We start from the raw sequence: 24,665 nt of genomic DNA, 5'->3' as shown, positions 1-24,665 counted from the left end.
CCCTCCCTGCGGGCTGGTCACTTGGTTCCGACCCTCGGGGCCGGAGCTCACCTGGGTCAACCCACTTCCGGGGAGGGAGGTGGAGGAGCCCCTCCCCGCCTCCCCCCCCCACCCCCAGGCCCAGCCCTGGGTTCTCACCCTCGGTACCTGGACCGATCCATTACCCAGAGCTTGCAGGGGGTGGGATAGCTCGGGGAACCATAGGGGGGTCAAGCAAGCTTCTCCCTGAAACCTGGAAGCGTGCTCTTCACCCACGTTGTTTCCGCTCACTAAAGCCCTAGAACTGGGCAGTGGAGTTTAAAATAGGGACAAGGAACGGAAGCGGGAAGGGGCGGAGCAAGCGCCCCTCCCAGCCTTGGTGTGCGCCGCGCCCCCTACTCTCCCGACACCTAGGAGGGGACGCGCGGGCTCGGCGCTCCCAGACGGCCTCTATGGCGCTGGTCGCCCGTGGGCTGTCTGGGGCCCTGGGCTCCTACCCGGCCACCCCCGCCTGGGGTGCGGTCGTCTTCGTGTGGCTCTTTCTTAGCACTTCGTGTACAGGTAAGGAGAGCATGGTCCCTGGTGCTGCGGAACGTCGGGAGGGCGCTATAGAAGGGGAGGATGGGCGGAGTTCTACACCGCCGAGGAAGGAGAGCTGGGGGAGGGGGAGCTCAGAGCCTAGGACCTCCTTAGTGCCCCAGGGTCTCCAGATTCCTGTGTGCCAGACTGGGGGCGGCGGGGGAATCCCCCGGTGTAGGGGAGCGCTCCCCCGCCCTTGTTAAGAGATAGCAGGAAGTGGAACTCCTGCTCCGCGAACCCTGGAGCGGTTAGGAGAATGGGATCCTTTGTGGGGTAGGGGTGCAGAACCATCGAATCACTGGGAAAGGCTGGGATGGGGACTTGGGCGCATCCCCAAGATTTCTAAGTTTTGGGGTGACGAAGAGAGGGCCTTTGAGGGCTTCCTCGAGGGAGAGAGAAGGGAGCAACGTCCAGGCCTCGGGTGAGTGCGAGATTGGGGACTCCCCACCCCTCAAACCCCACCCATATCCCGCGGGCTTCGAAGTATCTGTGCGGAAGAATTTGGTGGGATGGACTTACGGACTTGGTTTCGAACCTGCTGGCAAGTTTGTACCTGGATCGGCTGTTGGCCGGGTACAGGGAAGACTTAATTTTTCTGCAAGCACTTTGACATGTCCATTTAAAATGGCTTTGGGTAGGATGAGGTGGGAGGCTAATGAAGACTTTTGGGGGCTTAGCTACTCCATGGCAAAGCAGTTAAGTCAGCCAACTCCAAAATTCACAAAGCCCCTGGGTAACTTAGGAGCTTTGGTGATGGCTTTTGAAGTGGGACCTGCAGTGGCCGTTTGGGCTTACCCGTACAAGGCCACAGAGAGGGGCCCTCGCCACCAAAGAATGGCCAAGGACAGAGGGCGCTGGGGTGGTTTGGAGGCCACACTCGGGGAAGAGGGGCAGACAGGTGTTCCAAGGAATATGGCCGTGGGACCTTGCACTTCATACTTAAGCCCCATGGATCTATAAAATAGGCATGATTATGAGAGCTATACTCACTGGCCCTGGGGATTAAAAAACCGTGTGTACCAGATGCTCTTTAGGACCGCTCACTTTTTTAAGTGTCAAGCTGGTGACAAATGATGTTGCTCATTTCTGCTGAAGTACTTTCCTGGGCTCATAACAGTCCCTGCTGACTTTCCTCTTGCCCTCAGCCCCTACCAGTGCCATCCAGGTGACTGTGTCAGACCCCTACCATGTGGTGATCCTATTCCAGCCAGTGACCCTCCCATGCACCTACCAGCTTACCACGACCCCCACAGCACCCATCGTGATCTGGAAGTATAAGTCTTTCTGCCGTGATCGCATTGCTGATGCCTTCTCCCCAGCCAGCGTCGACAACCAGCTCAATGCCCAGCTGGCGGCTGGGAACCCAGGCTACAACCCCTATGTGGAGTGCCAGGACAGCGTGCGCACTGTCAGGGTTGTGGCCACCAAGCAAGGCAATGCTGTGACCTTGGGAGACTACTACCAGGGCCGGAGGATCACCATCACAGGAAGTATGCGGGGGTGGGGGGGGCAGGGGACAAGGTGGAGGATGGGACTAGGCTCACAGGGGTGGTGGCGCTGGCTCCCTTGTGCCAGCCTGGAGTTGGCATCTGGAAGCTCTCTTGAGCACCAGTGCGGGAAGGACTGATGAAGAGAAGGGTCCTTTCTTCTATCCATTCATCCATTCCTTTAACAGGAAAGATTTAGTGAGCACCTAACATGTACCAGGGGCAGTATTGAGGCTCCAAAAATACAGCAGTAAACAAAATCAAATCCGTTCTCTCACAGGACTCGAATTCCAGTGAGGGAGACAAATAAGATAAACGTAACACATGCTGTCCAGTGCTGGAAGATAAAGAAATTGGGTAATGAAAAAAGAGGCGGGGATTCTGCATATACTAATAATACCAGCAACAATAAGTAAAAATAAGTATAAAGGGCTTCCTGTGTGCCAGGCTCCAATCCAGGTTTATATGAAGTAACTCATTTAGATGACACAGATTGTGTGGGTAAATTCTATTTTTATTTTACTGAGACCCAGAAAGGTAGAATGACTTGCCTAGGGTCACAGAGCTGGTAACAGAGCTGGGATTCTAAGTCAGCCACTGTGGGTCTAGTTTCTAAACTTGTAACCCTAGGGTGGTCAGCAAAGGGCTTACCGAGGAGGTAACATGAGTGAACTGAAGGGGGAGGAGATTGTAATGTGGCAAAAGCCTATGATTTAGAAGGCGCTGTACACACATTACCCCAGTAAGTCCTTACAACTATATTTTACACTCTGAACAGCTGAGGCACAGAGGGATTAAGTAGCTCATCTTAGGTGCACAGCTAGTACGGGGTTGGGGTTTAAACTCAGGCAGCCCTGAGAGCCCTAGTCCTTAACCATAATGCTGCCTGCTGATGGGAGGTGCCAGTTGGGACTAAGTAAGCGGTGTCGGGGAGCTAGCTGTTCATTCATCCATCCATTCTTTAACTATTTATTGAGCCTCCTAAGCATGAGGCACTGTTGTAGGTACCAGGGATGGAGCGGTGATCAAGACAGCAAGGTCCCTGCCCTCAAGGTGGTGACATTCTAGTGGGGTGAGACAGGCAGTAAATAAGCAGATATATAAAGTTAGAATCTCAAAGTGGAAGTGCTACAAAGCAGGCCTAGGTGATGTGCTGTAGGGATGGACTTGGGGCACACACCTTAAGACCTTTGTGAATGTGATTTAAGGAGGGACTGGGCCCTAAAGAATCCAGATGGCAGGCAGGAAGGTGATGGATGGCAGTGGGCAGGGGATGAAGGCTCACTCATTTAATGGATTTATCCTTTCACTGTTTTAAACAAGGATTAGTTTTAATCCATGGGGACAGCAGGGGATGGGGGGTTGGGGAGCATCCCTTTGCAGACCCCAAGAGACCAGGCCATGGAGCACACTCCTCTCCCCAGTCTGTGTAGACCTTGGACCAAAGGAAAGCTTCCAGGGACCCAGCCTGTCAGTCCTGTTTCAGGGAGGAACCAGGATCTGCTCGCTTTGAATTTCCATGGGCTGCTCAGCCCGAAGCATCCTGCTGTTTTTGAAATAAGAGAGCTTTTTGGGGGTTCAAACTGTGTGGGCCCCTTCCCCATAACACAGGGATCTCTCCAGCAGCCCTGTCAGGACCACTCAAATGCTGAGTGCCCTTGAAGGCTGGCTGGAATTGTGGCTCCTCTGCTGAGACTCAGAACTCCAGAGTGACCCTCAGGCTGTTATCTGGGGCAGAGTCTTTATGCCTCAAGGCCCCACAGGCCGGGGTCTTTCAAAATGCCTTAAGTTAGGTTTGTTTTTGATATAGGCCATGGTTTGTAAGTTTCCATTGTGTGTGTGTCCTCTCAGGAAGCCCTGGCACCATGGGAGCTTCCTCCAGTCCAGCTTTGAGGAGGGAGAAAAGTGGACTTTCTTGGGTTCTGGAGTCACCAACCATCAGGTTTAAGTGAAAGTAGGCCTGGGCATACAGTAATGGTTGTTCACCTCGGTGTCCCTCAGCTCAGGGTGGGTCCTGCCCCCCTCCATTCATCCCTGATGTGAGGCACCTGGACAGGAACCCTGTTTCTTCCTCCTTGGGCACTTGGGGTCTCCGTATTCCCCACTAAGCAGCACTGGACCAGAGAACCCAGGGTATGTATAAGGTCACGAGGGGTGCTGAGTGGTGTCAGGACCAGACATAGGCCAGGGACAGGGTGTGCCTGCAGGAAGGAGGTGGGCCCAGGCCTTAGAATTGATCAAAAGAAGCCGGAAAGCCATATTTTTTCATGGCTTTGAAAACATCACGCAAGCTAAACAAAACGCATTGAGGCCGTGATCCAGCCCACAGGAGCCAGATTTCAACACCAGGCCTGTGAACTTGCTGTCGCATGGGATTTGGGCAGGGATCTGCCCAGAGTTCCGGTTATGGGGAAGTGTGGTCAGAGCCTAATTTAAAGACACAGGTGGAAAAATGATGGGCGAAGAGAGTGTTATGGAGAATCCGGGGATTTTGTGCTTGGGAGTTTTATGAGGACTCTGTGAAAATATGCACAAAGGGACCAGCATATAGTAAGAACTCAGTAGCCAGTGGCTGTGTGCTTGACCGTGGAGGGGACGTGGCCTTCACTTACCTTACCTGGAGGCCTTTCCTGGTCACTCCACTCAAATTCGCATAGAGTCCCCCACTTCCTGTCTGTTTTCACTGATAGGTTTTCTCCATACTCCTTACCGCCAAATGATATGCAATAAAATTTTAGGTTTTTTATTTGTCTCTTTTTCCCAGTTAGGATCTGAGCTCCACAAGGGCAGGGATTTACATCTGCTTTTTGTAGCAGTGGTTCGCAAACATGTTGGTCTTAGGGTGTCTTTGCACAATTACTGAGGTCTTCAAAGAACTTTGTTTTTATAGCTAGCAAAGGGAGAGAAGTTTAAAAAATGATTTAAATGACAATAATAAACATAGGTTACAAGAAATAGCATGCTTTTTCATAAAAAAATAACCATATTTCTTAAAAGACTTCAATGAAAGTGTGGCATTGCTTTATATTTTTGCACATCTCCTTGAAGTCTGGCTGAATAGAAGCTGGATTCTCAGAGCTGCTGCTGCATTTAGTGTATCGTGATGGCACATGTCATGTAGCCTCTGGAAAACGCTGTAGTACCCTCCTGAGAGAGTAAGTGAAAAAAGAGAACATCTTAGTATTATGGAAACAATTTTGACCTCAGTGATCCTCTGTAAAGGTGTCCAGAACACCAGGGTTCAGGGATCACACATCAAGAACTGCTGCTCTCTAGTATACCAGGTGCCTCAGATACTGCCGGGAACATAAGGTGCATTCAGTAATTAGGTGTTGAATACTGAATGAATGTATCAAGTGCCTATTTAAATGTAGGTGTGTGCCCAGAACACTGGAATAGACAACAGAAGCTAAAGAAGGTCAGCATGAGGAGGGAAGGGGTTCATGGCCAGGCCCCGTGCAGTGACCAGGACAGACTGAGTCCTGCTGGCATGGAGCCCACATTCTTCTGTGAATGGGATCATGGACGGTCAGTCCCTAAGCCGGCAGGTAAAGTCCTGCAGGCAGGCAGGGGAACTGTGGGAACTGGATGGAATCAGCCCCATGAGGGGCTGAGAACCCACGCCAGGCAGAGGGAAGAGCATGAACACGTGGTAGGTGTGTGCCCAGCATGCTGGGGGACAGTGAGGAGGCCTGTGTGTCTGGAGTCTAGGGAGCAAAGGAGAACAGTGGGGCTGAGGCTGTGTGCCCAGGGCCTTGGGAGCAGGATGAGGCCTTGGGAATGGTGTGGATAACTGGACAGGATGCGAGGTCTTCTGAAGGAAGAAGGCTCTGGCTCTTTCATTCCTTCAGCAATGGCCTGCTGCCTGGTGGGAGCCAGGTGCTGCAGCCTGGGGCGCACACACAGATAGCCGCCCTCAGAGCTGTCCTGGAGAAGAGCAGTGGTGTGCAGGGCAAGGGGGGAGGTGGGGGTGATCCTCTCTGGCCGGTTCCTGCCTCCTATCTGCCAAAGGCGGAGTTCCCCTTGGGTCCCACCCTGTTGGCACTGGTGAATGGCTGAAGGGATTTAACTAATCAGGGCCTGAGGAGTAGAGAGGAAACCGGATGTACTGAAAGACTTTATTACTGGCATAATTAACAGGCTGTTTGCCCAAGGCTGCTTCTAATTCGGAGTCCCCAAGCCCTGGCTCTGACCTGGAATGTGGGGGCTGATGGTGGGCAGATGGACTAGCGAACTGGGACAGTCCTATCGCTCTCACTCACACCCCCACTGTTTCTCAGGCCCAAGGCGGCTCCTGAGTCCTGCAATCTGGCCTGTTTATCTCTGCTTCCTTATCCGGGTTGTGCCTCTCAATCTATATTAGGATCCCTGGTGGGTCATGTCAGGAGAATTATGCTTTTGCTTCAAGAGGTGGTACGGAGCATGGCTATAAGTCAGACTGCCCCAGCTCCGCCACCGAGGTGCGGTACAGCTTTGGACTGATTAGGTCATCTCGCCCGACCTCTTTTCTCATCCACAAAACAGGAGAGGTAACAGTAGCCACCTCACAGACTTCTTCGAATACCCCACGTTAAGTGTTTAGAACACAGCCTGAAAGGAAGCATGCCCTGGGTAGGAATTATTTCCCATTTACTTGGTCCATCTGCAGGCCTTGCCCCTCCTAATATGCCCATCGGGGAGGCTCCAGCCCTGCCCACATAAGGCACCTCCTCCCCCATGGCGCTCTCACACGGCTCCTCCTGACCAGATGCTGACCTGACCTTTGACCAGACAGCCTGGGGGGACAGTGGTGTGTATTACTGCTCCGTGGTCTCAGCCCAAGACCTCCAGGGAAACAACGAGGCCTATGCAGAGCTCATCGTCCTGGGTGAGTATGGGCTGGACCCTGAGGGCCCGGGAAGGGGACCTCTTCAGCCATTCCTGCATGTCTGTCCTCTGCCCTCCAGCTCACTCTCTGTCGCCTGCTTTGCTCTCCCCTCACAGCACCGTCAGTCACTTGGGCTTGTCTGTGCCCTGCACCCCAGGCAGGGACCCCTCCCCTGCAACATTTCAAATAAGCCAGTCTGAGAGTGGAGAGAGCAGGGACTCAACCTCTCCCCAGTCTTGTTTTTTTTTTTAATATAGAAATGGCCAGCGTTGATTGGCAATGAGTGAGGAGGGGTGACAGTGTGTTTAATTGCAAGGAAGCTCGACCCACCTTCTGCCACATCCCCAGAGCCACATCTCACCTGGGAGGCCCTTGCGAAGCACAGGAGTCTTGCCCTCTGCAGGGGTCGCACTGTGTGGCTTCCACAGCAAGTGCTTCCTTCAAGTGAGGCTGCCTCCAACATGCCCAGTGGGGTGGGATATCCACCAGGAGGCCCTGTCCAGGTGTGAGGCCCCCTGCCATGTGTGGAAGGGATGCTATTAGCCAGATGCTCAATTCTTAGCTAACACACAGTCTCATGTGGCATGTGCTATATGTGGGACACTGCTAGGCATACATTGCCATTATCACATGTATGATGCAAGGAAACACGTGTAAATGAGTACACATGATGGGGGCAAGCTTCAGGGAGCTCAGATCATGTGACCAAGTTCATGTGTGGGTGATGGCAAGCATGCGCTGTTGACCTAGAGAACTCTTATTTGGTAAAAGACCCAGTATACACTGGCGTTTCTCAAAATTGAGTCTCAGAACTCACTTCTACTCTTAATATTAAGGATCTCAGTTTTTGTTGAAGTTTCTGTGGGTTTTATCTACAGTTGCTTAACATGTCAAAAATCAAAACCAGTAAAACACAAGGTCCACAAGCACACACTGCTTTACCATCAGGGCAGTGATGTCATTATGTGTCACAGTCCCTCTGGAAAACTCCCCTGTACACTCGCAAGAGAACAAGAGCAAAAAAGGAAAGTGATGGGTTGGTGTTATTATGGAAGTGGTTTTGGCCTTGTGGACACACTTTGAGTACAGCTGGTTGAAACTGTCACAGGGACATGTGGCTCAGTGCATGAGCTGTGTTGGCGTACTGCCTGGTGTATTGGTGCCCTGGCTGCGCAACACTTGTGGGACACAGAGCAATCAGTGGCACTAAAGGGAAGGTGGCTGGGCCATGAAACTTGCCCAAGGGACAATGCATGAACCCAGGTGGCACTCCTGTGGGCCAAAACCAGGGCCGTTTTGACTTGTATGGGCTGTTGGCACTTTTGCCTGGTGGGCCTCTTCTTCCGTTTTAAAAAGAAATTGTATGTTTTGACTGAGTTGCTATAAAGACAGTTCCTTATTATATATTTGGTACTATTAAAATTTTTCTTCAGATTTAAAAATAAAAACATTTTCATGGGGCCTAGGGCACTGTGCCTACTATGCCTGGTGGAACAGGACTGTCCCTATCACATGGGATGCAGCCCTCTGAGGTGACAGGACCTCTGTTTGCAGAAAAGATGGAGTGTCCACACTGAGGTCAAACCTTCAGAACCCGTGGGATGTGTTCTTGAACCCCTCTGGGCAACAGCATCTCCCATGGCATGAGGGACTGGGTGATTCTGTGAGGGGAGCAGCCACATGAGGGGGGTGCACTGGAGGACAGGAGCCATGTGCTAGGACCCTCCTAGGCTGCCAACCCCTCCCCTGCTGCAGAGCACACCTTCACCCTGATGAGCCTGGAGTTGGGCTTCAGGCTTGAGGAGGCCTGGGCTGGCCCTTGCCAGCATAATCTGTCTCTCTTTTGTCCCTCCAGGCAGGACCGAGGGGGTGGCTGAGCTCTTACCTGATTTTCAGGCGGGGCCCATGGAAGGTATGGGGTAGAGTCCCCCCCCCCCCATTTATTGCTTCTGAGTGTCCTCTCTACCCTAAACACTGCTCACTGTGGACCCCCACTAACCCTGCCTATCTCCAACTCCGTGGTGTCTAGTGACCTGGCCCTGGGCTTTCGGGGGCTGGGCTGGCTGAGGAGAGGCCTGGGGTGCAGGCAGGGGGCTCCTGTGACTGGTGCCTGTAGTGCTTTTCTGGGGGTTGGGATCTGGGCAGCTGGCACTCTGGCTCCTCTGAGGCTACTTCCTGACCTGCTCTAGCCTGGCTGCCTCGCTTTCTGCCTTGCCATCATGAGCCCAGGGTGGGTTCCTAAACTCCGGACTGGCCCGGGTATCCCTCCTCTCATGTGCCCCAGCCTCAGGGAATCCAGCAAGGCTGCAGCTTCCCAGACAAGCTTTGCAAATAGCTTCTCCCACCCCTCCCCTGCCCTGCCATTCTGTACCTGTGTCCCTCCCGCCTCCCAGGCCTCCTGGCTCAGGGCTTATTCTCATCTCTCCGCAGACTGGCTCTTCGTGGTCGTGGTCTGCTTGGCTGTCTTCCTTGTCTTCCTCCTGCTGGGCATCTGCTGGTGTCAGTGTTGCCCCCATACCTGCTGCTGTTACGTCAGGTGCCCCTGCTGCCCAGACAAGTGCTGCTGCCCAGAGGCCTGTAAGTGCTCCTCACACCACCGCTGCCACTTGGCCTCCCTCCTGGTACCAAGGGGACGAGGTGGCCATCTGCCTGCCACCCAGGTCAGTGCCCCCTGGTTTGGAGGTTATGAGGTGAGCAATTTGGGAGAAAGGGCCAAGAAGGATCTGTTATTTTAGATTATCGTTGACATACTTCAATTTTCCGTTTGTTTTTAATTTTCATTTATTTTGAGCTTTTTCTTTTGAAAGTATAATCTGTGCATAAGCTAAAAGAAAAAAAATTCAGATAGTACAAAGCATCACTCATTAGAAAGTAAAGCTCCCTTTAAAAGCAAAATCTTAAATGGAAAAGGTAAGAAACCAGACAAGGTTTATAGCACCACATAAATGAAGCAAATTAAGGAAACCTGCATCCACACCAGTGTTCCGGATCTTACATAGATAGTGTGTCTACCAAAGTGGTTCCCTGGAGGGTTGGGAATGAAGATGAGACCAGAGATGGAGGGGAAAGAAAAAGAAACAGCGAGTCTCCCTTGTCCCACTGCCCCATTTCCCCTCCTTGGGAAGGACAGCATGGCCAGTGCCCTGGTTGCTGGAGTGTGTGTTTGCAGCACCTCTGTACAGTCCAAGCCGTGTTAATTGTGAAATCACAGGCGACTGTTGCAAGCTTGGGCAGGTGGGGGTTTGATGCCTAACTTGATGCCTTACCTGCTTGAAAGCTCAGTGATTTCCCCTCATGTGTCCAGCTTTTACTGCAGGGCTGGGCCTACATAAAATGCACCCAGATGTGCTAGCTGCTGGACATTACTGCCGTCAGCATCGGTAATGACTGAAGGCCAGGGAGCAAATCAGAGCCCTGCCACCCATACCATGTGACCTCAGATTAGCAGCATGCCCTCTCTGAGCCTGTTTCCTTCTCTGCAAGGAAACACTTCTCGGCAAACCCCATGGGGTTTCGTGAGCATTAAGAGAAGAGTGTGTATGTGAATGCCCAGCCCAGGGTTGTGGCTCAACCCATACTAATTTTATGGTCACTGAATTCAGTGAGTAACCTGGTTCCTCAAAGTATTGCTTCCCTGGAAAAAGTCCACTGCTCTCCAGAGGCTTATGCTGGCTACCTCCCCTTGTTTTTAGTTGACAGTTTCTTACTCAGGTGTGGGTGTTACCCATTTCACAGGTCAGAAGGGACCCTCCCCCTACCAAAGACTACAACTGGGTTTGTAGTTATCTCACTAATTAAGGCTGGGGCTGGGGCCAGGACTGCAAATGCCTGTCCCAAGGCCACGTTCCCTCCATCCTGAGTTACCCCAGCCAAGGCCCCATTAACTCTTGGCTGGAGGCCCTATAACTTTTGCTGCGGCCACAACCCTGCCGAGCCTGGAAGCAATTCCCCAGCCTAATTATAAAACCCCAAATCACCTGAGCTACGAAGGGGCTTCTGCTGGGGGTGCTGAGCACCCAGCCTTCTGCTTCCAAACTGAATCTGAGATGGAGGACCTTTCTGAGCCTGTCCCCCCCATCCTGTTTTTCTGTCTGGGTCCCAGGGAGGAGGCATCTTGCTCAGGCCCAGTGACTTTGCTGCAAAGAGCAGCCACTAGAACCCAGCCTCTTGCCTGGGGAGCAAGGCAGCAGGGAGGATTTGCCCTTGAGCTGTCAAGCACAGAAGCAGGCAGGGCAGGGTGGGAGTGGGGGCAGCCTGCAAGTTGGAAACATGAGATGTTGGCTGCTTGGCCAATTCAAGTAAACTGATGCCCCCACATTCCTGCCTAAGACTGACTCCCATTGCATCTGAGTATGGAAGACCCTGTGGGGAGGAACTAGTAGGCATGAGAGGGGAGTAGGCTTGGGATCCCCCAAATTATTCATTTTTGAGAGCAGGGGCTCAGCCACCAAAGAAAATGCTTGATTCCAGCTTGTGGGTCCAGCATGTGGGCTTTATCTAAAGGGACATCTTTGCCTCCTGTTGCTCAAAACAGCCCAGGGTAGCCACCTCTTCGGAGAACGTGACCAGAGAGCTGGGATTTTATGTAAAACTTAACAAACTTGGCAAACCATCACACAGTTAGGTAAAACAACATACTGGCCTGCCAGATTGGGGCTGTGGGCTGTCAATGTACAAGCCCATCCTGAAACGTCTGTGAGGAAATGCACAGGAGGTATAGGTCCACTGAACCTAATGGCCCCTCGTCTCAGGACCCTACAGAAACCAAGTGCCTAGGGAAGCTCCACAGCCCTGAGGTCTGGGGAGAAGGTCCAGGCTCTTCTCTCCAGACCATCTGTCACACTGAAGGGTGACATGGTTCCTGGTTTCTTTCTCACACTGTCACGTTCCCCCAGTGTATACTGCCGGCAAAGCAGCCACCTCCGGTGTCCCAAGCATCTACGCACCCAGCACCTACGCTCACCTCTCCCCTGCCAAAACCCCACCACCAGCAGCCATGATCGCCATGGGTCCTGTCTACAATGGGTACTCTGGAGACTTCGACAGGAATAGCTCAGGTGAAGGCTGTGAAGCCAGCAGTAGCTGGGGCAATAGTTTGGGGCTGGAAGAAAGGGGACTAGGGGAGAGGGGACTGGGAATGCAGGGCTTTGCTCTAGGTGGGCAGCCACTGATAGCTAATCTCCCACAGTTGGTGGCCACAGCTCCCAGGTACCCCTGCTTCGTGACATGGACGGCAGCGTTACATCTGGTGAGAACCAATTTAATAAGACTGGACATGTCTGTAAGGGAGGTGGCTGGGTCAGTATTCATCCTCCCAAACTGATCACATCTCCTTTTTCTAGAGGTCCGCAGTGGCTATAGGATTCAGGCCAGCCAGCAGGACGACTCCATGCGGGTCCTGTACTACATGGAGAAAGAGCTGGCCAACTTTGACCCTTCTCGACCTGGCCTCCCCAATGGCCGTGTAGAGCGGGGTGAGCAGGAGCCTTGGGATCTGTGGGGTTCCTGAGCAGGGAGGGGGAAGCATGTCTCCCTGATACCTGCCCCAGGGATGCTTGCTACAAATCCTAGTCCCTCCTTCCCTACCGTGGTCACAGTGAGAAGTGTACAGCATATCGTCACTTAATGGACGGGAAGCCTGAGGCCCCCCTTTAGAGTGTATGAGCCAAATGGGTGACACTGCTGGGTCCCAGGGCTACTGACCTTCTCCCAGCAGTGACACCCCTTCCCCTACAGCCATGAGTGAAGTCACCTCCCTCCATGAGGATGACTGGAGATCCCGGCCTTCCCGAGGCCCTGTCCTCACCCCTATCCGAGATGAAGAATGGGGTCGCCACTCTCCCCGGAGTCCTCGGAGGTGGGAGCAAGAGCGGCCAGGGAGTGGCTGGGGAGCTGGGCGGCCCCGGGCCCACTCTGTGGACGCTCTGGATGACCTCACCCTGATGGGTTCTGCTGAATCAGAGAGGTCTCCCCCAAGTAGTGGGAGGAGAGGCCGGGCCTATGCACCTCCCAGAAGCCGCAGCCGAGATGACCTCTACAACCAAGACAACTCAAGGGACTTTCCACACTCCCGGGATCCCCACTACGAAGACTTCAGGTCTAGAGACCGCCCTCATGCTGACTCTAGGTCCCGCTACCCCCGTTCCCGGGACCCTCGGGAGGATGGCTCCAGGTCTGGGGACCCCCAGTATGACGGGCGGCTACTGGAAGAGGCCTTGAGGAGAAAGGAGCCAGCAGAGAGGAGAAGACCTTACAAAGATGAAGACGAAGAGGAGGCCTATTACCCTCCAGCACCTCCCCCTTACTCTGAGACCGACTCCCAGGCCTCACGGGAGCGGAGGATGAAGAAGGTGAGTGAATAGCCCTTCCTGGCTTCAAACCTACCTGGGCTCTCTCCCTCCAGTTCTCCCCAGCTCACACCCCTTTCTTTCTCCTTTGCAGAACTTGGCCCTGAGTCGGGAAAGTTTAGTCGTCTGATCCCACATTTTGTATGTAGCTTTTGTACTTTTTTAATTTGAGGAACTACTGATTTATCTCCCCTTCGTAAGTCTAATAAAATTTATGATCACAAGGCCTGTCTGGAGGGAAGCGTTTATTTTGCTGAGCGAGCTAGGGAGCCTGGACCGCTACTAGGTAGGTGCGTGCTTGCGTGCGTGTGTGTCTGCAGAAGGCCTTGTGTCCAGTTTGCTCCCGGGACCTCCGGGAGAGAAGCTCTACCTTCTCCCTCTGCCGCGGCCTGGAGTGCGTCCCCCAACGCTAGCTCCGCCCGGCCCTGCGTGCGCGCCGCGGCCCCGCCCAGGCGTGCGCATGCGCCCCGAGCCTCCGCCTTCGCGCACAACTCAGCCACCGGGAGAGCGCGTGCGCGCTCCTCTCCCCGTCTACCCTCTGCACCCCTCCCCCCCTCGACCTACTTTACTGTCTCCAAACCCCGCATCTGCCTCGTCCCTGGCGACCACAGCCCCTCCTCCAGGTCCCTCGGTGTTCCATCGGGGCCCTCGTTCCACTCAGGCAGCTTGTTGGCAGGTGCCGGGCTTGCCGCGAAGGTGACGGCGGCGACGCCGCGCCCTGCAGCGACCCGGGCCCGCGCGCGCCCGCCCGCCGTCGGAGACACAGCGCGCGCGCTCCCCGGGGGCTGTGCTGCCCCCGCGCGCGTCGGTCCTGGGCTCGCGCCGCTGCCGCCGCGCGCGCGCAACTAGTAAAGAAGGAAAAAAAGGGGGAAAAAATAGAAAGCGGCAGCGGCTGCAGCAGCGATCCGCCGCCGGACTGGGCCAGGCCGAGCGGCGGACGCGCGAGCCGACGATCCAGGGGAGAGGCGGCGGCCATCCACGGCGGGCCGGGTTAAAAAAAAAAGTCTGCGGCGGCGGCTGCTCAGGGAAGGAGGCCGGAGGGGCCGCGTGCAGCGGGCGGGGGGCGGCAGCGCTGCGTCCCGGAGCCTAGAGCCGCCGGGAGCCGGCGGGCCGGCGGGCGGAGGCGGCAGCGGCGGCTGCAGAAGCAGCGGCGGCGGCGGCGGCATCTCCTCCTCACATGACCCCACTGTTTGTCCCCGTGATCAGCGCGAGCGGCTCCCGTGTCTCCTCCGTCCCCTCCTGCCGCGCGGCGTGAGCGCCGGGCTCGGGGCCCCCCCCGGCCGCCCGCCCCCTCCCCTCCCCTCCCTCCCCTCCCCTCCCCCCCCCATCCCGGGCCCCGAGCCCCCCCCGCCCCCGCCCCCCCCATGGACATGCTGGACCCGGGTCTGGATCCTGCTGCCTCGGCCACCGCTGCTGCTGCCGCCAGGTAAGGGCGCCCGTACGGTCCGTGCCCCCGCACGCCCTGGCCCCGGCCCTTCGGCCGGGCCGCCATGATCCTGAGCGGCCGCCGGGCCCAGCTCAAAATGGAGGCCGCGAGGGAGGGGGACCCGCGCTAATACCCTCGGCCCCGGGTCCTTGCGGAGCCCCAGCCCCAGACTGGGCCGGGCGGGATGGGGGCCCTACACCTGGGCGCGGGGGCGGGGGCGGCTCTGACCCCCTCTTCTTCCGCTCCTGCCCGCAGTCACGACAAGGGACCCGAGGCAGAGGAGGGCGTCGAGCTGCAAGAAGGTGAGTGGTCGCGGGGCCCACCAGGAGTGTGGCTTGCGCCCGGGAAAGGGGACTGGGGGCGCCCTGGTTCGGGCGACCGCTGACCATCCCCCCTACCCTCCTCCGGCCGCAGGTGGGGACGGCCCTGGGGCGGAGGAGCAGACGGCGGTGGCCATCGCCAGCGTCCAGCAGGCGGCGTTCGGCGACCACAATATCCAGTATCAGTTCCGCACAGAGAATAATGGAGGACAGGTGAGACTGAGGGCAAGTGAAGGGTTGAGCCGAGGGTTCCGCGGGCTGGCTGGCTGGGAGGGGCTCTGAACTGACCCCTGTCTGGTCCCAGCGCGGATCTCAATGCTCTGCCGCCCCCTGCAGGTGACATACCGCGTAGTCCAGGTGACTGATGGTCAGCTGGACGGCCAGGGCGATACAGCAGGCGCAGTCAGCGTCGTGTCCACGGCTGCCTTCGCGGGGGGGCAGCAGGCTGTGACCCAGGTGGGTGTGGATGGGGCAGCCCAGCGCCCCGGCCCCGCTGCTGCCTCTGTGCCCTCAGGTCCCGCAGCGCCCTTCCCACTGGTAGGTGCCTAGCAATACCTGGGGGGACAGAGAGGGGACACTGCTTCTGTTCTTAGGGAGCCCCAGGGGGTAGGGCAAGTGGGACACAGATGCTGCCTGCAGAGGGTCAGTTTGTGTGGTTCAGGTCCCTGTTCTGCACAGTGAAACCTTGAGCAGGATCTTTGGGACATCACTTTCTTCTTTCTGTAAAACGGGGATGATGGTAGTAGGAAAGTCTCTTAGGGCAAAAATGGATCAACTCACCAGGTGATTGCTGAGTATCTGCCAAGTTCCAGGGCTATGAGACACAGGGCAGAGTGGCACACAGAGGGCTTCCCCGCACTCTATAGAGAATTGAATAAACGTCCGACATGGCTAGGAGGGAACAGAGATGGCTGAGGGCGGCCTCTGTGTCCTCCTACTCCCCAGGCTGTAATCCAAAATCCCTTCAGCAATGGTGGCAGCCCGGCTGCTGAGGCTGTCAGTGGGGAGGCACGATTTGCCTATTTCCCAGCATCCAGTGTGGGAGATACCACAGCTGTGTCCGTACAGACCACAGACCAGAGCTTGCAGGCTGGAGGTAAAGGGAGGAAGGGGCCAGGGCGGAATGCAGGGGAGGCAAGGCAACAGGCCTAGTAGGGAGGGAAGACCCCTAATCAATTCTGCCTCTGTTCCCAGTTTTGGCACTAACCCTTTCTTTCTCTGCAGGCCAATTCTATGTCATGATGACGCCTCAGGATGTGCTTCAGACAGGATCACAAAGGACTATTGCACCCCGGACACACCCCTATTCCCCGTATGTGCAGGAGACCTGGTCCTAGGAGCAGGGACCCTGGGAGGGCCTTGTTTGGGGGAGCCCAAGAAAGGGAAGGTTTTCTGGAATGGGAGCCAGGCAGTTGAGCATACAGCAAGTAGGGTATTTTTTGGTCTGTTTCTGCTTCTTAGGTACAAGTAAAGAAAATGCCGTCTTTCCATTCTTTTAACACGTGGATTTATCTTTTAAAGATAATCTCAAGTCTGACTCCTTCATAAGTGCTTTGACAAATGGCCTGGGAAAACTTATACCCATTTTTTCCCTCCTCTTCTAGGAAAATCGATGGAACCAGAACACCACGGGATGAAAGGAGGAGAGCTCAGCACAATGAAGGTAAGGTCAGGGTGGAGCTCTTGGGCCTCACAGGCACAGCCAGGCCTGGTACTTGGTGGCACGGATCACTGGGTATGCTACAAGTGCATGAGAAGTGTTTGCTGAATGCTGGAAAGGTAGAAACAAAGATAGGGAAATGTTCATTGTTTAGGAACATAACAGTCAGGAGGTGTGAACTGGAATGTGTTTGTCATCCTACCTAGTGATTTTGAGTTATTAGCCAACATCTAAAATGGCAGATTCACAGATGGCTTTCCTGCCCCTTGTGAGAAAGTGGGTTGATTTGGCTCCCCTGCACCTACCTTTCCGTGTGGCAGCTGTTGTGCTTGTGTCCCTCACTCTCCTGCTTGCCTGGCTTCCAGAAGTGCCTCTAGTCCGATAGGAAGCTCCTCTGAAGATAAAGCTGCAGGAAGCTGTGCCTTTCGCTGGCCAAGGCCGGAGCTTCCTGCCCTTTGCGTAAACACCAAATCCCACCCTAAGGTCATTTTGGCATGTGATGCTGTCCCCTAGTCCCCTACCGAAGTTCCTGCCCCCAGTCAGTAGCCACTGCAGTGGGCATAGTAGCATACAAGTACAGGGGAACACTTACACCCAAACAACCATCACTTAGCAAATATTTCCTGAAGGCAGGTTCCAGGCTGGGCACCATGTGCCCTGTGCCAGAGCTGGAGCCTGCTCTGGAGTGTCGAAGAGGCTGAGAAGAGTTGAGGCGGGTGTCTGTCTGACCACTGAGCATAGGAGTTGTCCTGGGATGAGCCAGTGGGCAGAGGCCAGCGGGATCAGGTGATGCTTACCTGAAGGAGGTGGCCTTTGGGAGTGCCTGTGAGGCAGAGGGGAACACAGGCTGGGCAGGGGAGGCAGAGTGGAGTGAGGGTGCTTCCAGGGGTGCTGGTCTGGCTGTGGCAGAGGTCTCGTGTGGCGCACTTGGGAAGGAAGCCAATAGGGTCAAGGAGGACCTTGAATGTCAGGGTGGGGCCCCAGGAGTCCTGGAGGTGCTCATTTGGGGGTGGCCTGTGCAACTGTAATCTGAACAGCTCCCTGAGTTGAGGCCTTCATTCAGCACATAGCTATGCTATGTGCCAGCCCATTTTAGGCCCTTAGGTACAGCAGATAATAGAACAGATGAGTGTTCTCACAAGAGTGTTCATTCTGGTGGGAGAGAGAGAGTACACAAAGCTACGATATGACATCAGGTCATATAAGTCACAGGAAGAAAGGTAAAGCAGGGTAAGGAGAATAGTGGTGGCAGTGTGTTCTGTAGACCTCTCTGAGAGGTGACATTTGAGCAGAAGCATAAGTGGACCAGCCGAGTACCTGAGGAAGAGTCCCGGGCAGAGGGAAGAGCAAGTGCAAATGCCCAGGCCTGAGCAGGAATAGACTTGGAGTGTCTGAGGAAGAGCAGAACTCAGGAAAAGGAAGAGGAATTTGGTAGAGTTGCAAGAGGGCTGGCCGGGGTCAGGTCACACGGGGCTTTGTAAGAAGAGGTCCCCCCAGCATCCTTGCTCCTGGATTGTTATTATAGTTTGAAGGGAAGCCACTGAGGGATTTGTGGGTGGAGACCAAATGGGAAAGGTGACAGAACACCAGAGGCCAGGAAAATAGGATGTGACTGCCGTCGGTCCTGAGTCAGGACAGGGCTGCAGTGGGGTGGGAGTGCCTGGGGAGAGGATTCCAAGGCCGGAGAATCAGAATCTCATGAATCGGTTTCATGGTGGGGTTAGGTTGGTTTGAAAGGGAAGGGGGAGTCTGAGCTTGGGTTTTGGGTGTGGTGAGTTTGAGGGGTCTGTGGTAGGCAACCCGGGCCATCCTGGCTCTGCCACTTGCTGGCCAAATGGCCCAAGCTGGTTCTTCGTCTCTGTGCCTGATAGTGCTGTGTGAAACAGTGCCGACGGGACCACCGCAGACACCCACAGGGAGCAGAGGCTCGTGGGCCCCCAGCAGCCTGGCCTGCCACCCGCAAATGCAGCCGATGACACTTGGGATACCACCCAGCCACCCTCCACCCCACTTTCTGCCTCTCCGCCTCCTATTAGGTTAATCGATCTGTAAACAGTCTTCAGTCTTTCTCATTACCTTGCCCTCACCCTCTGGCTGCGTCTGCCCTTCCTCTCCTGACCTGCAGAGTACGTGACCCCCCCACTACCGGTACATCCTCCCTGTGCCCTTGGCTGCCTGGCTCGTTTCTTTACCGAAATGGTTCCATTTAAGGTCACCGTGACGACCTTATTGCCAAATCTACTGGCTTCCCCTCCTGTCTGTGCTCCAGGCATCTGACCCTGCCTTTTCCCTTCTTTCGGGAATGTTCCTTTCTGCTCTACCCACTGTAATATCCTACACTCTTTGCTGCTCTTTCCCAGCCTGCTCCTCAAAGCAGGGCTTCCCAGTCACCACGGAAGCTTACAGTCACAATCTCCAGGACAGTCCTCTCGAGGTTCTGAATGAGGAGGTCAGAGGGAAGCCCAGGAATCTATTTCGATAGGTTCCCCAGGTGACTTCACACTGGGTGAGTTGTTGGTGTTTCTTGAGGTCTCCTGCTTCCTCAGCCTGAGGAGAGCAAAGCATTAGGCCCAGGGGCGGCCAGTATGCCTAGTTGTAGGTGTTCATCATGTCCCCAGGAAGGGGGTCTGCTAGCTTTCTCCAGAAGAGAGTATGTGAGAGCTCCTCCTCAGTGTCCTCCCAGAGCCTCCTCCCCCGCCTCCCGAAACCTGGCCATGTGCAAAGCTGTTGTTTCTACTCCATTCTTTTATCTTAAACACCAGGCCTATATTTTGATCTGTCCATTCAAAATCTCCATTTCTGGATGTCCTTCAGACACCTCCAACTCAACTTGTCCAGAACAGAACGTAGTGCCCACCCCCCGGCCCCCACCAGAGGCTCCTATGCAGCACTTCTTTTCCCAGAGCAGCAAAACTCAGCACCCGTCACAAGCCCCTAAGCCAGAACCAAAAGCCGGGGTCACCTTCAACTCCTCCATCTTCCCCCTCCCTCACATCTGCAAACCCTGAGAGGCTAGCTGAAGTGGACCTCAGGTCAGCTTCTCTGTCTCCTTTTTCCCTCTTTCCCATCTTTTCTTGGTGCCCCAGGAGCCCATCTCTGGGCCCCACAGTGAACTGGGACATACGTGTCCTGCCCAAAGGGCAGCCCTTGGAGCACCAGCCTGTGGCTTCTGTGACAGAATTTGAGTCCACTACAGCCAGAACCAGCCAGAAGTCCAGATCTCTATGTCAAATCTGATTTTTAAATCCCAATGGGATTGCTTTTTCTATTTCACTAGCTTCTACTATGAATATTACTAATTCATTCTTTCCACTTAACTTTAGGTTGAGTGTGCTTGGGGGTTGGGCAGGAGGAGGGCTTCAAGATGATTTTAAACCTTTTCCTTTTTCCTAATACAAGACTGTTTAGTTGTGGATTTCACTCTGATGTTGCTTTAGCTGCATCCCATTGGGATACATTGTGTTTTTATTATCCTGAAGTCAAAGTATTTTCCAGTTTTCCTTGTGGTTTCTTCTTTGACCCGTGGGTTATTCAGAAGCCTGTTGCTTAATATCCAAATGTTTGTGTGTTTCCTGGATATCTTTTTGTTACTGATTTTAATTTAGTTTTGTTGTGGTCAGAAACATACTATCTACATAATTTCTTTGAAACGTACTGAAACTTAGTGGCCCTGAGTATCTTGGTGATTGTTTCCAAGTGCGCTGTCAGGTGGAGTATTCCCTCAATGTCAGCTAGGTCAAGTTGATTGACAGTGCTCAGATTTCCTGTCCTGATTCCACTTGTTCTGTTAATTGCTTAGAGAGGCGTGTTGAAGTCTGCAACCATGTTTGCGAACTTACTCATTTCTTCTTCAGTCCTGGCAGGTTTTGCCTCTAAATTATGTTTTAAGTATTGTACAGGTATAACTGAAGCATTTCTGTGGGATGGTCATGGCCTCGGTCTTATCTTGTCTTCCTCCATTTCAAATGTGCTGAAATGATCTTCCTGGACTCAAAGGCCTGGTCTCCTAGGGAAAGAGAAGATGAGGTCCAGACACATTAGCAGAGCCATTGAGGCCTTTTTCCTACCACTACCACCCCACCTCCACACACCCCCAAAAGTCTTCCCATATCCCCATTTCCAGAATTTTGACACAAGTCTGCCTGGTGCTCCACCCCTCAAAGTCCAGCCAAGTGTTTTCTCTCAAGGTCTGTCTCTAAAGATACCCCCACCCCACTCCCATGCAGAAGTCTTTGTTCCACCCTGGCATTCCGTGCAATCTTCACTTATGCCACATATGCTCTGGTGTCAGGATCACTTGTTCCCTTGCAGGTCACAGTGGTGCTGTGAGTGCCAGTAGCACAGAGATTGAGTCTGCTGTAGACTCTGGGTTCACAAAATGCCCTGCACACCCTAGGATGGGCAGTAAGTCTTAAGAGAGCAAGTGCAGACTAGAGAAGATGTGTCCCACCCCCAACTACTGCCTGCTTGAAAGGAGCTTGAAAGGGGCTTGAAATGAGGTACAGCTGCAGCTTGGCACCCAGACGTGAGAATGCTAGGCGGCATGAGGGTAGAGGGAGTTGAACAGCCATCTGCTATTGAGTTCCTCAATTGAAACCTTGGGAACAGAGCACACTGAGGGATGGGATGGGCAGTGCTGCCAGGCCTGGGCTGGACTCTTGGCTGTGCTACTGCTTTTGGCCACAGTTCCCAAAGACTGAGACATAGCTGCCCTTGATGGAAAGGTTCAGTTCACCAAGACAGTCATGCGGCCCAGGTATTGTGTACTCACTGAGCTAAGGTCAGACAGAGCTCAATTCTGGGCACCATTCTTACGGTATTGGGGAGGTTTCAGTGGAAAGAGATGATAGGAGGAGAGCCCACATAGGAGGGTGTTGTCACCCCAGCCAAAGTGGGGGGCACTTGGAGGTGGGGAAGGACTGGTCATCAATGAGTGGACCAAACCAAGTGCCATGAGAAGACGGTGGGATCTGCCTGTTAGCGGGAACAGCAGGGGCAACAGGAGGTACTGGCTTCGGGTGGTGAGAAGTAAGGGGCATGCTTCTGATCCACCCCTCGTTTCTCACTCTCACCCATACCCCTATCCCAGTCTCCCATCAGCACCACCCACCCTTGAGAAAATAGCCCTTTGCCCTCCTTTCCAAATCCTATCTACAGGCTCAGTACCCCTGCACAAACAGTGCATCTGTCCAGGAGCTGTCCTGGCAGTGGGTGAGGGTATGCGGGGGGAGCTAGGAGTAACCAAGCTTCCTCATATGTCCCCACCAGTGCCTGGTATAGAAGGGAAGGCCAGCTTTGCTTCAGTAGGTTCCAGAACAGGGGTCTCAGGCTCCAGTGCAGGCAGACCCCAGGCAGCTGGCACAAGGCTGTGATATGGGCCAGCTGAGAAACTGGAGGGGGGCACATACATACCTTGTCTGAGTAGGTAGTTGCCACTCAACTCAGCAGACAGAGTTTGGGTACGATTGCCATATATCATGAAATAAAATTACAAATCTGGATTTTTCAAGTGAAATCTTTATTAGTTTGCCATCCCTGGTCTTCAAGGTGGGGTTTACATTGTTCCTGGGTGACCCAGTGCCCTATGGGATGAACCCCTGAGAACTACGTGTGCCAGCCTGGGCTGCTGGAACTTACTGCCCAGACCCTAAAGGATTTTAAGCAGTAATGAGATGTTGTCAGGCTAATTTTATTAAAAAGAAGGAAAAAACAAAATCATGGGGCCCAGAGCTCCAGGGATACCCAAGGTCTGTGGAGAATCACATGCAGGGGCTGCAGGGACCAGAGCCAGGGGTGCCTGGGTCCTGTGTGAAGGGGCTACATGCCCACTGTCATCACACCTCCATTTGTTAAAAGATGAAAATTACGTGAAATGTTCTGATTCTTAAGCTTGGCTCAGCCTTCAAAAAATATGTTAGGCGAGCAAAATGAACTGAAGTCCTCAGCTACTGATGCTGCCCTGAGGGTGTGTGTGGCTTGTGAAGGTGAGACGTCCTGAGTTGAGAGGCAGTGCGAGGCGGGCTCGGAAGCTGGCTCCCTGCGTTCAGATCTTGGCCCAGCCCTGGCCAAGGTGCCTACCTGCGGGGAGACTGCCCGGGCAGAGCGGTGGTGCAGCTGGCCATGTGGCGTCTTATTCCTGCAGTGGAGCGAAGGCGGAGGGACAAGATCAACAACTGGATCGTCCAGCTTTCAAAAATCATTCCAGATTGTAACGCAGACAATAGCAAGACAGGAGCGGTGAGTGGGCCCAGGCCCCTGACCTCTTCCAGAAAGTCTGCCCCACTGGGCACAGGCGTTGTCCTGGGGTGAGCCATGGGCCGAGGCCGAGCGGCGGTGCTCGCTAACGCTCAGGCCCGCTCCCCAGAGTAAAGGAGGGATCCTGTCGAAGGCCTGCGATTACATCCGGGAGCTGCGCCAGACCAACCAGCGCATGCAGGAGACCTTCAAGGAGGCCGAGCGGCTGCAGATGGACAATGAGCTCCTGAGGCAACAGGTGAGTGGCGGGGCGGGGAGCGGGTGCATGATGGGACCCCAGGAGCAGGAGGCCAGCCCCTGGCTCTTGGTCCCTGTTGTGCGGCAGATCGAGGAGCTGAAGAACGAGAACGCCGTGCTCCGTGCCCAGCTGCAGCAGCACAACCTGGAGATGGTGGGCGACAGTGCCCGGCCGTGATACCCACTCCCGCCACGCAGTCGCTGCTGCCCCAGGCCTCTGCTGCCCCTTCCCCAGCCCTTAGCACAGAGAGGGACAGTTGCCCCTCCCCCAGCTGCGTTTTTTTATAGTAGATTTTTAACAAAAACGGAGAGAAATAATGCATTTCTGTGGATAAGCGCCCACCGCTCTCCTCAACTTGGAAACAATACCTTCCTTCCCCCTTCTGTCTGTCTCCCTTCTCCCGGCCCCCACGAAGCCCCAGCACTTCTAGTGGTCTCACCTGGAGGCAAGAGGGAGGAGGACAGAGGCCCTGCCATATCCCGCTGCCTCCTTGGTCTCTGGAGGTACTGAGACAGGGTGCTTACGGGAAGGAGGGGAGCCTTTGGGGGGCCATCCCTGGGGCCTGGACCTAAGCAGGGAGGCCATGTCCCACCCCACCTCTTGTTTTTGGATCCCTGCTCCCCTTTGAGTGTGTGTGTGTGTTTTAATTTTCTTTATGGAAAAATGGACAAAAAAAATAGAGAGAGAGAGAGGTATTTAACTGCAATAAACTGGCCCCATGTGGCCCCGCCTTGTCTGTTTGTGTATCTGTTCATCTCATGTGTGGAGAGGGGGCCTGGGGTCTGTGCAAAGGCCATGAGGGGAGGGCCTCTGCTGTTGGGCTCATGCCTGTGTGCCAGTCCCTGCCATCCTATACCGCACGGTACCCAGTCTGTTGGTTGGATGGATGGAGGAATTAAGGGATGAATGTCCTCTTTGAGGCCCCAGGTGTACGTATGTAGTGTGGGGACAGGAAACTGGGGTCAAGGACACATCCCATGTTTCTGGAGGAGAGGCTGGGGTCTCCCATGTCACCAGTTCCTAAAAACAGGACTGGCTCGTGGCCCTACTCTTCTGGGCTGAAGCCCTTCCCTCTGCCCCAGCCAATGGTGGGGCCTGGCCTTGAGCCCCCCGCCCCCAGGAAGGGCAGATGGCCAGGAAGCCAGGCTTGGCCCGTCAGCCTGTCGCCTTGCACTGCAGCTCTGGCGCCTGTGCTGTGACCCCTGCCCCTGGCTGATGATGAAACCTGGCCTCTGCTGCCATGTCTCCCTGTGGGCGAGCTTGCAGCCCGTCTGACTGGACCCTGCCTCAACCTGCAGCCCCCGAGCGCTACCCTGCCCCAACTCAGATGTCCCCAACCAGTCTCTTCCCACTGACAGCTCTTGCTCCCTGTCTTGGCCACTCCCCAGTGTGAGGCAGTCTGAGAATGAGATACAGGGACTGAATTGGGGAGATGGATGGCAGGGAACAGCCTTGACTTCCCAGCACTCCCCTGCCCCCATTTCTGTGGTTTTAAGTGGGCCTTGGC

The 24,665-nt window shown here is 54.7% G+C and overlaps 2 protein-coding genes across 6 annotated transcripts; both read left to right on the top strand.

Moving 5' to 3' along the window:
* Positions 1 to 288: 288 nt before the first annotated feature.
* On the top strand, positions 289 to 13,483 carry LSR (lipolysis stimulated lipoprotein receptor). Of its 3 annotated transcripts, XM_017663409.3 has the most exons (10): positions 289 to 540; positions 1,704 to 2,048; positions 6,793 to 6,912; positions 8,768 to 8,824; positions 9,343 to 9,489; positions 11,808 to 11,969; positions 12,101 to 12,160; positions 12,255 to 12,386; positions 12,649 to 13,262; positions 13,354 to 13,483. In XM_017663409.3, the coding sequence occupies exons 1-10, from the start codon at positions 432 to 434 to the stop codon at positions 13,387 to 13,389; spliced, it is 1,782 nt and encodes a 593-aa protein (XP_017518898.2). In that variant the 5' UTR covers positions 289 to 431; the 3' UTR covers positions 13,390 to 13,483. The 3 variants fall into 3 exon arrangements, with proteins under 3 accessions (XP_017518898.2, XP_017518899.2, XP_017518900.2); XM_017663410.3 differs by lacking the exon at positions 8,768 to 8,824; XM_017663411.3 differs by lacking the exons at positions 8,768 to 8,824; positions 9,343 to 9,489.
* A 358-nt stretch (positions 13,484 to 13,841) lies between these two features.
* On the top strand, positions 13,842 to 23,894 carry USF2 (upstream transcription factor 2, c-fos interacting). Of its 3 annotated transcripts, none has more exons than XM_073226068.1 (10): positions 13,842 to 14,685; positions 14,941 to 14,987; positions 15,100 to 15,218; positions 15,342 to 15,542; positions 15,951 to 16,101; positions 16,230 to 16,317; positions 16,610 to 16,668; positions 22,808 to 22,902; positions 23,030 to 23,158; positions 23,574 to 23,894. In XM_073226068.1, the coding sequence occupies exons 1-10, from the start codon at positions 14,624 to 14,626 to the stop codon at positions 23,586 to 23,588; spliced, it is 966 nt and encodes a 321-aa protein (XP_073082169.1). In that variant the 5' UTR covers positions 13,842 to 14,623; the 3' UTR covers positions 23,589 to 23,894. The 3 variants fall into 3 exon arrangements, with proteins under 3 accessions (XP_073082169.1, XP_073082170.1, XP_073082168.1); XM_073226069.1 differs by having other exon boundaries at positions 13,845 to 14,685; positions 15,342 to 15,461; positions 23,246 to 23,894; XM_073226067.1 differs by having other exon boundaries at positions 13,847 to 14,685; positions 23,246 to 23,894.
* The last annotated feature ends 771 nt before the right edge of the window (positions 23,895 to 24,665 follow it).

This window comes from Manis javanica, chromosome 17 (genome assembly GCF_040802235.1).
Source record: "Manis javanica isolate MJ-LG chromosome 17, MJ_LKY, whole genome shotgun sequence".
NCBI lineage: Eukaryota > Metazoa > Chordata > Mammalia > Pholidota > Manidae > Manis > Manis javanica.
The sequence above is the reverse complement of the archived record's forward strand: the minus strand, read 5'-3'. Positions and strand labels throughout refer to the sequence as shown.